Source organism: Austrofundulus limnaeus, unplaced genomic scaffold (assembly GCF_001266775.1).
Source record: "Austrofundulus limnaeus strain Quisiro unplaced genomic scaffold, Austrofundulus_limnaeus-1.0 Scaffold59, whole genome shotgun sequence".
Lineage (NCBI taxonomy): Eukaryota > Metazoa > Chordata > Actinopteri > Cyprinodontiformes > Rivulidae > Austrofundulus > Austrofundulus limnaeus.
Window position 1 is genome coordinate 580,763 of NW_013952461.1, and position 12,821 is coordinate 593,583.

The 12,821-nt window shown below is 41.7% G+C and overlaps 1 protein-coding gene across 1 annotated transcript in view; it reads left to right on the plus strand.

Annotated features, from left to right (window-relative positions):
* anks1ab (ankyrin repeat and sterile alpha motif domain containing 1Ab) overlaps window positions 1-12,821 on the plus strand; it is a gene marked incomplete at its 5' end in the record, with an annotated part of 42,196 nt that overhangs the window by 5,547 nt on the left and 23,828 nt on the right. Inside the window, 2 exon segments of the mRNA XM_014009540.1 lie at window positions 6,223-6,338; window positions 12,376-12,474. Coding sequence (XP_013864994.1) covers window positions 6,223-6,338; window positions 12,376-12,474 — 215 coding nt within the window.

Below are 12,821 nucleotides of genomic sequence, written 5' to 3' on the forward strand. Positions count from 1 at the left end.
CTTTTGCTCTGTTACTGCCGAAAACCTGCAGGAGTCATGGGAGAGGGTGTGCTCTGCCATGAGGAAGTTCAGCTTAAAGACACCACCCAGGGGCATTTCTGGCCCCAAAAGGTGTTTCTGGTCCCCACCTGTCGTTTTGCTCCTCAGCATGGCTTCCTAAAAACACTGCAGGATTTCTCAAACATGCATGAATGAGTCAAAGCAAGGCTTTGGGCATGTTTTTTATGAGAGTATAACATTATAACATGATATAAAACTCAGAAAAGTTGATTTTACATGACATTGCCCCTTTAAATTAAAGTCATTTGCAGAAAGTTCTGTTCCTCTCATATTTTTCGACGTCTTGCCTCACCTTTTCTCTCAGCATCGTTCTTCGCAGTCAGAGTGTAATTTCGCTTTCCTCATTAAAAAAAAAAAAACGTGGCGTCCAGATGACTGACAAGCTCTGGCCTTTTACCTGAACCTTACCATCGGAGCAACAGCCGTACAGGTGGACAATTACAGGAGCGTTTCAATCAATAGGCTTGTTTCACGCTGCTCCTCATTGCTCCGACTAACTGACTGGCTGACGACCCGTCTGGGAATGTGTGAGGTGATTGCAAGCAGCTTGAGAGCCTGAATAATTACGTTCTGCCTGCAGCTGTACCCAGATAACACCAGCATTGGATGGAGTCGTCACCCTCCCACCGTCAATCGGTGTTTGCGTTTGTCTGTCAAACGGTGCTGTTTATCAATCTGTCTTAGCCCAAATCTATCAGATTTTTCTATCATTTCCTCCTTGTTCATCCAAGCTTTTCCCTGTAAGCAGCTTCTGTTTTGCCTCAGAAATGGTTGACGTGACATGAACATCTGRAAGTGCGTAATGGAATTTGCCTCTTTACTGTCATCCTACATGACTGAGCAAAAGGAAAGAAGAGACAGGACTTGAAGTGCGTTTTCATTTTTTTTWAATTTTCCACTTCTTTTCTCTTCTCGTCTCTTTCTTCTTCTCTCCCCTCATCTTTTATACGCATTAGAGACTCTGCTGACTTAAATCAATGCTGCCCTCCCTTGTCCTATCATCAAAGTAAGATGTAAATGAATTAAAGCCCTCTGGTAATAAGGAGGTGGTTTTAGAAGGATCTCGGTTTCAAAACCCACCCCTCCAAAAATGGTGTAAGGACTGAAGCTTAACATTTTTAACTCTTTGCTGAGGAAAACTCAGATATTTTTTGGCACTGGTGTGTCTGTTTATTGCAGTCCATTTTTTGCAATTTTTGTTTTAAAATGGAGACTCCACTATGAACACCAGCCTCTTCCGAATATTTGTTTTGCTTTTCAGAAACTTGGAAAAATGCAACTCTGGAGGCCCAGAAGGCTTCTCCCTCCCATTGTTTCTTCTGGGTGTTTTTTTTTTTTTTTTTTTTTTGCGTCTGCCTTAGCACTGTTCCACCTCGACCGGGAAAACACAACAGCAGACTTTTGCTGAAGCTTTTTGACATCATCTGCTGGAACACCTCTCCCCCAACCTGACTGGATCTACCTACAGTTTGACAAGCAATCATTCTCTTTCCACTAAAACCCACTATTTGACTGCCTCGCTGGAGTAAACGCATCGATGGCCTCAAACTTCCTAAGTTTCAATGAGAAAAACTGAAGTTATTATTTATGGTCCTGGTGAAAACCACAGCCCTTCTACAAATAGCCTTGAGCTGTTTGTAAAATTTCACATAAAAAAAGTTGGGGTTGATCTTTAATTTAAGTTTTAACTTTGAGAAATAGATCAGTTCTGTAGTAAAGGTATCCTATTTTAAAAATGAGGCTTTTATCTAAAATATAATAATTTTTATCCTTTAATGATTCTGAAAGGGTGATTCACGCTTTTATTACAACTGAGCTGGATCACTGTAACTCTGTATGTTGGTGTTAGCCTCTCATGACTACTGTTACTTCAGAACGCTGCAGCTCCTTTTGTAAAGCATGAACATATCGCTGACTTCACTCCTTTGGCGCATTTTAGTTGTCCCAAAGTCCAGGCAGTGTTGAATCAACACTTAAAGAGTTAAATTTAACACTGTGTCCGAGTCTATTTGGTCCTTATCTGAATTGGTGTCAATTTAACTCATTCCACAGTGTTAAATTTTCTGAGTACTATTTAACTCTAAACAGAGTTAAAAATTAACACTGATTAACACTGAACAGTGTTAATAAAACTTAACACTTCAAGTCAAATAACTCTGATGAGAGTAAATATGATTCTAAGCTGAGTTAATAAGGTACTCCACTGCGGTGACAACTCTGATTCTCATGCTTTTCAACACTGCACTTGWTGATAGTTAACACTGGAGGTTCATATACCTCCTACGAGTGTTAATTTGACACTCTACTGTGTTGATTATTTACTCTTTTGCTGTGTAGAGGGGTGTAAAACACACAGCAAAAATGCCAGTGTTAATTTAACACCCACAGTGTTAATTTTAACACCAACAAAATGTCTATATGTGTCCACACTCGCTAGTGTTAAAATAACGTTTGTGAAAGTGTTAAAATTTAACACTCATTTTTTGTTAATTTAACACCAACCAGTGTTTAATATTAAACAATTCTTGGTGTCACATTAACATAAAAATAGTGTTAGTGTTAAAATATAGTGTTAAATGTAACACCAGCCAGTGTTTAATGTTCAACAATACTGGGTGTCTTATTAACATTTCAACAGTGTTAAAATACAGTTTTAAAAGTATCACCAGTGTATTATTATTATTAACGAAGGAAATTGTGGTGTTTGAAATGTTAACAGACACCACAAGGTGTCAATACACATCAAACTGAGAGTGTGAATTTAGCACTCAACTCTTTGGAGTGTTGCATCAACACTCAATGGTAATGTATAATGGAGTCACTCTTCACACACCAGGACGTACCTCTCACTCATGGTGTCGATTTTTGGCCAATAACAAAAACTTAAAGTTGAACAACTTGATCAAACTGAACAAGAAAACAACCAGAACAACTAATTTTTACTCTCACGAACTTCTTTAATAGTCATAAACATGCAAAAAAACATCATTTCTGCAAGATTTCTCAGCAAGGAATGCTGGGTAAACGCTGGTCTGTCTGACATGAGGTGGAAGAGGGCGGGGCTTTTCAGAATGCTTCTTTCAACACTGTATGGTGTTATATAGCTACACTGTTAAGTGTTGTATAAGACTTAACTGTGGGCGGAGCTTATTTAACACTGTCCAGTGTTGAGACAACACTGAGGAAATCAACACTGTGGATTAACACCAACACTGGGTGTGAGTGTACTCAAAGTGTTAAAATAACACTAGGGAGTGTTAAATCAACACCCAAAAGTTTTAAAACTGACATTTTAACACTCCTGTTTTTGCTGTGCAGACACTGAGGTGTCATTACACAGCAAATTTGAAAGTGTAAGCTTAACACTTCAGAGTTAAGATCAACTCTTTTTAGTGTTACATTAACATTWCACAGTAGATTCAGGATAAGTGTAATCGAGTCGACCTTCACACACCAGGAAGTACCTCTCAATAACACAAACTTAAACTTGATCAACTGATAAACTTGAACAAAACAACCAACTAGAACAACTAATTTTTTACACTCATGAACTTCTTTAATAGTCATAAACATGAAAAAAAAAAACCACATCATTTCTACAAGATTACCCAGCATTCCTTGCTGTGAAAATACTGGTCTGCCTGACATGAGGTGGAAGAGGGCGGGGCTTTTTCAAAATACTTTCTTCAACACTGCATGGTGTCATATAACAATACTGTTAAGTGTTATATAAGACTTAACAGTGGGCGGAGCTTATTTAACAGTATTCATTGTCGAGACAAYACTGAGGAAATCAACACTGTGTATCAACACCAACACTGGGTGTCAGTTTACTCAGCAAGTGTTAAAATAACACTAAGGGGAGTTAAATTGACCCCGAAAAKTTTAACACTGACATTTTAACACTCAGGTGTTTGGTTGTCCCCAGGTCCGCAGAGGTGATCCGGCTTTTTTAGTTGTAGCTAACTGCAGAACTGCAAAGTCCCTTCACGTCAAACAGAACGCTCATTCTTTTCACTGAATAAAAGAAAAGAAAAAACGAAAGGAACGGTGATTTTTGAGCTCTCAGTGTTTCTTGCCGCCGATGATGGTGTCCTTCCCTAGTTGGCAATATCACAAGGCTTCTGTGTAATTTTAATCAGCGCAGCCAAGTGGAAAAAAGGGGGTACGACGCAGGGATAGGGCATGCAGGTGTTTGCTGGTAAATGAAAGAGAGGCAGGCACAGGTGATGGAAAGAGTTCAAAGAGTGTGTGTGTGTGTTTTCATCTGTCTGCGACAGGCGAAGTGCGAGATGGAGTGAAGGAGAGTGCAAGCCAGATAGTGTGTGTGAGGGGGGCGGCAGAGGGAGGGGAACTGATATAGTGTGAGGGAGAAAGAGAGAGAGTGGGGGAGAGGTGGAGCGGCACCCCGCTTCATGAGGCGACATACGGCAGACCTGCAGTGCGATCACACAGCATGGGAATGGGGCTATGAGAACGAGAGAAAGGAAGCAGAGGGAGACGAGAGCGAGAAGGAGGGGGGGAGTTAAAAAGAAGCGCTTGAGGGGTTTGCTCGGATGAAAAGCGGATGCTGGGGTGGGGGGGGGATGATCTCTGAGTGTGTTGCCCGTTGTGGATGCTGGAAGGACGTGGCAGCAGCGGCTGATGTTGAGGCAGGTTTGTGGTCTTCGGTGTTGAAGTAAGCCAGCATCAGGACGTTATGCCCTGTGAGCAGTGAGGGGGGGTATTGTGTGTGTGTGTGTGTGTGTGTGCGTGCGAGTGTGTGTGCGTGCGTGTCCCTGCATCTACGCTGCCTGCATGTCTCGAACAGGCAAGGGATGCAGCAAACCTCTGCCCTGAGCACAGAGGCTGCTAGCTGTACCCAGCGAGGAGAGGAGCCAGGTGGGCTTTGGACAGGAGTGGAGGGTGGTGTTGGTGGGGGGGGGGGGAGCTGCTCGCCTCAGGAAGGAGCCAGCGCAACGAGCACTGTGGTCCTGCTGTGATCCTGGCTTCAGAGTCGAGAAGGCTCGCCTACCGTGCGTCGGATCTGAACCTGGGATTTTAACGCTCTTTTGAGGGATGAGAAGCAGGTTCTGTGGCGGCGGGGCGCAGACAAGCAGCCTGCAGAAGAGTGTGGATGCTGGGCAGCGCCGGGAACACCAAGGACACTGAGCCTTTTCCCAAACGTCTCACCCGGAGAAAGGAATATACACGTGGATTTGATTATGAATTGAGGAGTTTGGCATTGGCRCACTGTGGAAACCTTAAGCCAACGTTTCTTTGATGTAGGATTTACAATATGTCTACCTGAACGTACTCTTGTGTGGCTCTGGAGTATTGACGGAATATGATTTAGGGGGGGAAAAATGTGTGTTCCTTGATCAAAAATAACACGAGTACCTCAACAGTACTTTAGAATGCTGCTACCTTCATTGTATGAGCCTTGTCCTAGCTCTCAAAGAGGTTGACCAATGAAGCCATGGGACTCAGCCAGAGCTTTACAAGTATGTGGTGAAAACCCTGTCAAATTCATTTTGGGGGAACTGAATATGTGTGTCACACCCTAACGCAGATTTTATTACATATATATCTATAATGACAAGAAAATATTTAGCATATAATGTGTGGTATATGAAAATGTATAATTTGGTGATAGATCATTTCTAGGCTTTTGATTTGTAGCACTGAGTACTGTCATATTTTTGGACTAGCTAGGACTTTGTTTTCACACTTGCTCATCTGCTCACTAAAGGAATGTTTAGTGAACCTTGTTTGTTGGAAGGCGCCGTAGAGGCTCGGTCCAACAGTATTAACAAACCCAAGCTTCAGATGGGCTTCCTTCCCTGCACTACCTCCACCCTCGCCTGACATWTCCAGTCAGTCACACTAACACCAGTAGCCTAGTCAGTCCCCGAGCAGGGCCCGAGCGGTGCCTGCCTGCAGCACTTCCTTCCTACCCTCCTCCTGTGTTTTGAGTTTTTAGCCGGGCCCCCCGCCTGTACCGTGGGAGCCCCTCATCCCCAGCCTGGACCCTGTCTCCCCCTCACCCCGCCTGGTGCTGCTGCACTCGGCTCTGCCTCTGCTGGCCGAGGATGATGTGGCAATGCCATGTGTCGTCCTCTGAGTGCCGCTGCTACCGGCTGAACGGCTTCTCCCTGCTGAAGCGCTTCCCTCTCTCGGCAGATGGGGCCTGTGGCAAAGCCCTGGACCAGCCGGTGGGAGAGTGGCTGGAGCACGTGGGGCTGCCGCAGTACGAGAGCAAGTTCCTGCTCAATGGCTTTGATGACCTACGATTCATGGTGAGTCACCTGCGGCATGTCAGCTTAGGGGTCGGATCCACTCTACATCACCCCGTCTCTTCCTGTGTCAGCCCGGCTCCATTTGTCTTTTTGTGTCACCACCACTCCACTCACTCACCCCTCTGCTTGTCTCTTAAAGGCCCAACCTCCTTATTTCTCCTCCTCACCCTTTCACCCTTCCCTCATGACACGTTCCCCCCAACTCTCTCCCTAATATCGCCTCTTCAACTCTGCGCAACGCATGTCCCGCCCAAGATTTATGGCTCCTCGCTGAATCCTTTAAAAGACTACGAGCTGCCACCAGTAGCAAGACGAATGACAACAACAACCCATTAGCTTTTGTTTTTCCCAGCATTCCCCATCACCCTATCTTTTACCGCACACTTCCAAAGTTACTTCCTTTCCCATTAATAAATCCCTTTATTATTTGTCATGCGATCAGGACAATCCTCCATCCAAACACAGTGAAGTTTACTTTAATTACATCCTGCACGGTTGCATTTTAACACTTCTTAACTTTGCTCGAAGTCCTAATGAGACAATATTGCAATAACTGCACAATGGATCATAACACTGTAGCAGCATGCACTAATTATTGCCTGCCATTAGGCAGGATGTTGTTTTTACCTGTCTKTGTGTATGTCTGTGTGTGTGTTTGACTATTAGCAAAATTTCTAATGAACCACTTGACAGAATTTAATGAAATTCTCAGTTTATTACAGTGCWTACTGCAACTGAATAATGTTTGATTTCAACACAATTCAAGAGTAACAAACACAAAAATGTCTTRAAATTGTTATGGAAATATTCCATTAAGACAGAAACATGTGAAATAAACAAAGTGAAACTGCCTTAATGGAATATTTCCATAACAATTTTGGCGTCTACGAACTACGGTCTTTTTCTGGGGGCCAGTAATTTAGGACATATTTTAATGACAATGTCCTAAATTACTGGCTTAAACCTAAAAGTATTAGTTCCATTACAAAATCAGTCAGTTTTTCAAATAATGAGCTAAATTTTGGTCTGTAAGAGTAATTTACAAAACATATATGCTCAGTTCTATAGGTTGTGCATCTTTGCTTAAAACTTTGATATTCAACTTAAAGCCAGTGCTGTCTGTTCTGATTTTAATAAAACTTTTAAGCTGTCATTTAATGTACTCCTACAGCAGATTAACCTTTGAAGTCAACYCAAATCAAGATGGCTGCCACAGCTRATCAAGCTCAGCCAACCMCAAAATGACTAAWGCTTCGRCTAAATTTACTGATATTTGGCTGATCTTTAGTTTTGATTTCATTCTCAACACAGCATTCTCTACATAAAAAGTTATTATAAAATTTTAACCAAAATGGCAATAACTCTTGTTTCTCAACTTAAGATGGTCTAAAACTCTGGCGTTAAAGGAATGATTTGTATTTGATGTTCATAGCAGATGCTACATATGTTGAAAAACACACTTTCATGTTTTAGTTTTAAATTATTTTTTTAGTCAGTAAATAAATGATCATTTTTCCAACATGATGGTTAAATAATGATTACTACATGTATATATATTTTAACAGACTGACACATTTTCCATAAATGGTTGGCAATTTTTTTTGTATTATTTTGGAAAGAACTACGTCAGATTTCATTTGAATATTTTCATTCAGCTGCAGCTCAAAAAAGGGATGTTCACAATCTGACTAAAAGCGTTATCATGTTTCCAGTAAAGAACATTGCAGAGAAACATGATAGTGCAATTGTCAGGGTCTGTTGAAAACATCATTAGATTTTCCGTCCCTTGGTTATGTTCCTCTGAATACAAGGTTGTACGCTATAAAAAAGTAGGTCCGGTGGGTAAATTTGGACATTTCTCAGACCACAGAGCTGTATTTGAACCAGGGGCTATGTGTTACATCTTTTTTTTGGTCACAGCTGAGCTCGATTAACGGAGATCAGTAAGCTCTGAGGAAAGAAAAAAACGAGGTTCTATTCACAAAGCGTTCAGGCTGAGAAATGTTGCTTCTCACTTTGTGGGAAAGCTTTAGATGATTGCTATCATGAGAGTTCTCATGATCATGTGATCCCTGTTCTAACAGAGGTTGACCAATGTGAGTTTTTATGGAAAATTTCTTTAGAAATCAGGGCAGCTGAAGGCCCATAAACAACCCCAAATTTTAAACATTTTAAGGCAATAATTACATAACTTGAGTAATGTACTTAAAACCTCAGAACTATATTTTCACAAACTTTTAATCCTTTGACCCACAAAACAACAGTAGCAGAGACTTGTGCCCAAYTATTTTTGGGTGACGAACATTGGTTTCAGGCCAAAATAACATGGATTTAGTAACAATATGCTATTTTTATCCATTTTTAAGCACACTGACCTCACATTTTTGTAACAGTTAAGACAAAACAAATTATTAGATATTTTTAAATGTAATTATTTGTGAAAATAATTTCAGGACCCACAGGGTTCCAACACCAACTTTGGGAACCTCTGTGTTAGAACAACTTCTACACTTGAAAATTTAAAAGATTCCTGCTTAAAACCCCTCAGTAAATTTTGTAAACTGGCTGTTGTCTCTGCTGCTTCTTCATTTTCCTACTTCATCGACTTGATATATATTTTTTAATTTGCTATTTGCCACACCTGTAGAAACTTTATGTTCAGGCATGGCCTATATTTTTTAAAGGTGCCAGTATCACATGAGTAATCGGTCTGTAGTATATAAGCTTTAGATTTACTTTGATGTGTTCAGGTGATGACAAGACTATAAGWGTTGTTCATCACTGGATTTGTTACAGTAAAAGATCTTTGGCTCGTCGCTCGATCAAATATCTATTACCCAGCTTTAAAGCCATCTTACTGGTATTGATGTAAAAAACGGGTCCAAGTCAGTGATCTGTCCAAGATCATTTACAAAGTGTCCACCAGAGAACAATAAGAAGTCCCAGTTAGAATGGTATGAATCATCCATCCATCCATCCATCCATCCATCCATCCATCCATTCATCCATTTATCAATCCATCTAGTAACCTATCCATCCATCCATCCATCCATCCATCCATCCGTCCATCCAACCATCCATCCATCCGTCCGTCTGTCCATCCGTCCATCCATCCACAAACACTCTGATCCATCCATCCATCCATCCATCCATCCACAAACACTCTGATCCATCCATCCATCCATCCATCCGTCCATCCATCCATCCATCCATCCATCCATCCATTTAACAATCCATCCATCCATATGTCCGTCCATCCTTCCATCCATCCGTCCATCCATCCATCCATCCATCCATCCATCCATCCATCCATCCATCCATCCATCCATATGTCTGTCCATCCATCCATCCATCCATCATCCATCCAACCATCCATCCATCCATTTAGCAACCCATCCATCCATCCATCCATCCATCCATCCATCCATCCATCCATCCATCCATCAACCTATCCATCCATCCATCCATCCATCCATTCATCCATCCATCCATCCATTTTCTATAAGATTATGAGAAAGGTGCAGAAAACATGATAATCAGATTTACTTTTATATATATGTATGTTTATGTTTGTGTCCCAAGCTGCCAAAATCCACAATCATGTTGGCAATAAAAAAAGTTGTAAATGGTACCACAACACTTACAGATGAGTAAATGAATTCTYATGTGTTGACATGAACACTGATCAGAGCTTCACTCAATCCTGCACAAAAAAGAGCAAGCAAAGAAAACAAATGTATGGATGCTGTTGATGTGTGGCTGAAAACTGCACGGGCCTTGTGAGTCCAAGCTTATTGGTTGATGTGGTGTATAGGTCATCTGGTATTCACATGTTCATGATCATGCCRCAACTAACGTGTCTGCTGAACTTGACACATCAGAGAGATAAATCGTTAGGCTCRCAGGACAAATTACCCATGCAAAGATGTGGAGGTTGCAAACAAGAGAAAGGTCAGAGTAGTCAGGCAGGCATTGTGAATGTTTAATACTGTGCCCTTTTGGATTGTGCTAGACTTGCTTCAGATGTGATCAATCAGAACTCATTTGTGGGACTCTTCAAWACATGATCAGTAGAGGGCAGCACTGTGGCTCATTTTCACTTCAGGTTTATTTAAATTCATTTTGGAAGCMAAGGAGTGATCTGTTGTGAAAACAAGTGCTCCATTTTTGTTATTTTGGCAGACAGGCAGACAAAGAAAGCACTTGTGTATGTCTGAGATCCACTCCGAAGTTGATTCAGTTATCTGAAAGCCCAGAGGCGAATAAAAACTCGCTTTAGTATATTTTCGAAGCAAGCCAGCCTCGCAGCACCTACAGACCACTTCTCTCATAGCTGAAGATCTATTGTACAGTTTCTGTGTAGCCGCCCATCGGAGCAGGAGAGCAGGCGTTCACATGATTCTGCAAGGCTCTCTGCATGTGATGATTGCTCTGAGATGTGGCTTTTGAGGGATCATGAATAATGAACAGCCGTGTGCCCATTCTCATAATTTTTACACGACGATTATCATTTTGTGYGCTTTTCATGCTATCAGAAGTGGGACGCCGGTGGCTTTTATTCTCTCTGCCTTTACGTTTTCTCTGTCAAAAAAAATACTCATAATTTTCTCTTTTTTTGGCTCTAATTTCCAAACAAATGTGGCACTGAGGCACACCGTCTAGTGCGGGGCACCTTAGAAGTTACCCATCATGCATTTACATTGCATCTCTGCTGCATTAATATTGCATCAGACTCTGCAGCCCTTTCTCTTTCAGATGGTATAATGTGGAACTGAACATACATATTGTAACACATAAACCTACTTTTCCACACCAGTTCACTGTTAATGCCCACTGAGTCTTGAAAGAGTGGCAAAAATTAGATTTTCTAAACAATTCCTCTGTGGGGCAGACCAATAGAGCAATTCTAATTCACCACTGCCCTAACCGAGTGCATTTAGTGAGATGAAGGACTTCTTCCATGTCTACATCTGCAAGTCGTGTCCGATTAAATCAAGCTACCATAGCTCATAAGCTATGTAAGAACTGAACCATACATTCCCGTCACATGTTTCAAATGCAGCATGAAATAATAAGTTTGCAGAGCCTCCCGAGGCATCATCAAACTTCAAACTGTGTTAATAAAAGTGGAGAATCTATTTTTGGGCCTCCCTTACGTCCGACCCTACTTCATCCTGACCTTTATTCCAGCGATCAGTGAGTAATCTCCTGAMTGCACCCTGATGCAAGCCCGTGGATACTGCTGCATTGTGCTCCCAAATCAATCCGGCGAGATTGAGTAAAGACTAACAGAACATTTTAACATTCTTAGCCAACGAGAATCAATCTGCAGCAGACCGCGGGGGGAAACATTTAGCTCCTCATTTCCATGGCCGTCCTTGTGCTTTTATCCCAGCTCATAAAAGGGGGAAAAAAAGAAGAAGAAAAATGACAAAACGTTTGGAGCTTTGATTGAACATGAAACAGACCGAGATCTGCCTTTTTCGCTCAAGATTTCAGGATTTCGGGGAGCAATTATTGCGCATGCTTTCCATGTTCCGAATCAGGCTTTAGATGCTCGTCAAACATGTGTAGTTTTGTGTCCCACAACGACACGCAGCAGCAAAGACATCCTGTAGCTGCTGCTGCTGCTGTTGTGGAGTCTTTGTTCCCCCCCCGAGTCGCGCCAGATTAGATTGATTACTCTTGGCGTGCACAATTTATTTGACTTCATTGTCCTCCCACTCACTTGTTAGTCGTGTCAGAGATGTGCATATTCTGCAAATGTGCATGTGGTGTGCGTGCGTGCCTTTCTCTAAGTCATGACCAAAAGTATTGACCTGATAGGCTATTTTCTGAGCAAAAGCTGTACTGTGTTTGAATGAGACACAGATTCTTCTCATACTTCATGGTCTCAGCTTTACATAATGTTCATTTGTCTGCGAGTGGTTGTTCATCTGGATGTTTCGGTGACTTCGGGTGGGAGAGTGTGCGTGTGCRCGCGCCTGTGTGTGAATGAGTTTATTTGCATGCTTCTCTCATGTTTGTGCACACACAGGGAAGTAACGTGATGGAGGACCAAGATCTAAGAGACATGGGGATCACTGACCCGGGACACAGAAAGAAAATCCTCCACGCGGCACGCAGCTTGCCCAAGGTACTTAACACCGTGACCCAACCCTGAAACAGAAAGGTCTGCCTGTGTATTGGTGGGAAAAAATGGAAAATATGTGCTTTTATTTTAATATTTGATGAGTTAAAATGAGCTGATTAAAAGGAGAGAAGAGTTTGGACTCTGGGAAATAAAGCAAATGTGGTTCTTCAAGGTGAAAACATCAATATTCTGCACATATAAACACTTTTACTTACTTACTTACTTACTTCTTACTTACTTACTTACTTATGTACTTACTTACTTACTTACTTATGTACTTACTTACTTACTTACTTACTTACTTACTTACTTACTTACTTACTTACTTACTTACTTACTTACTTACTTAC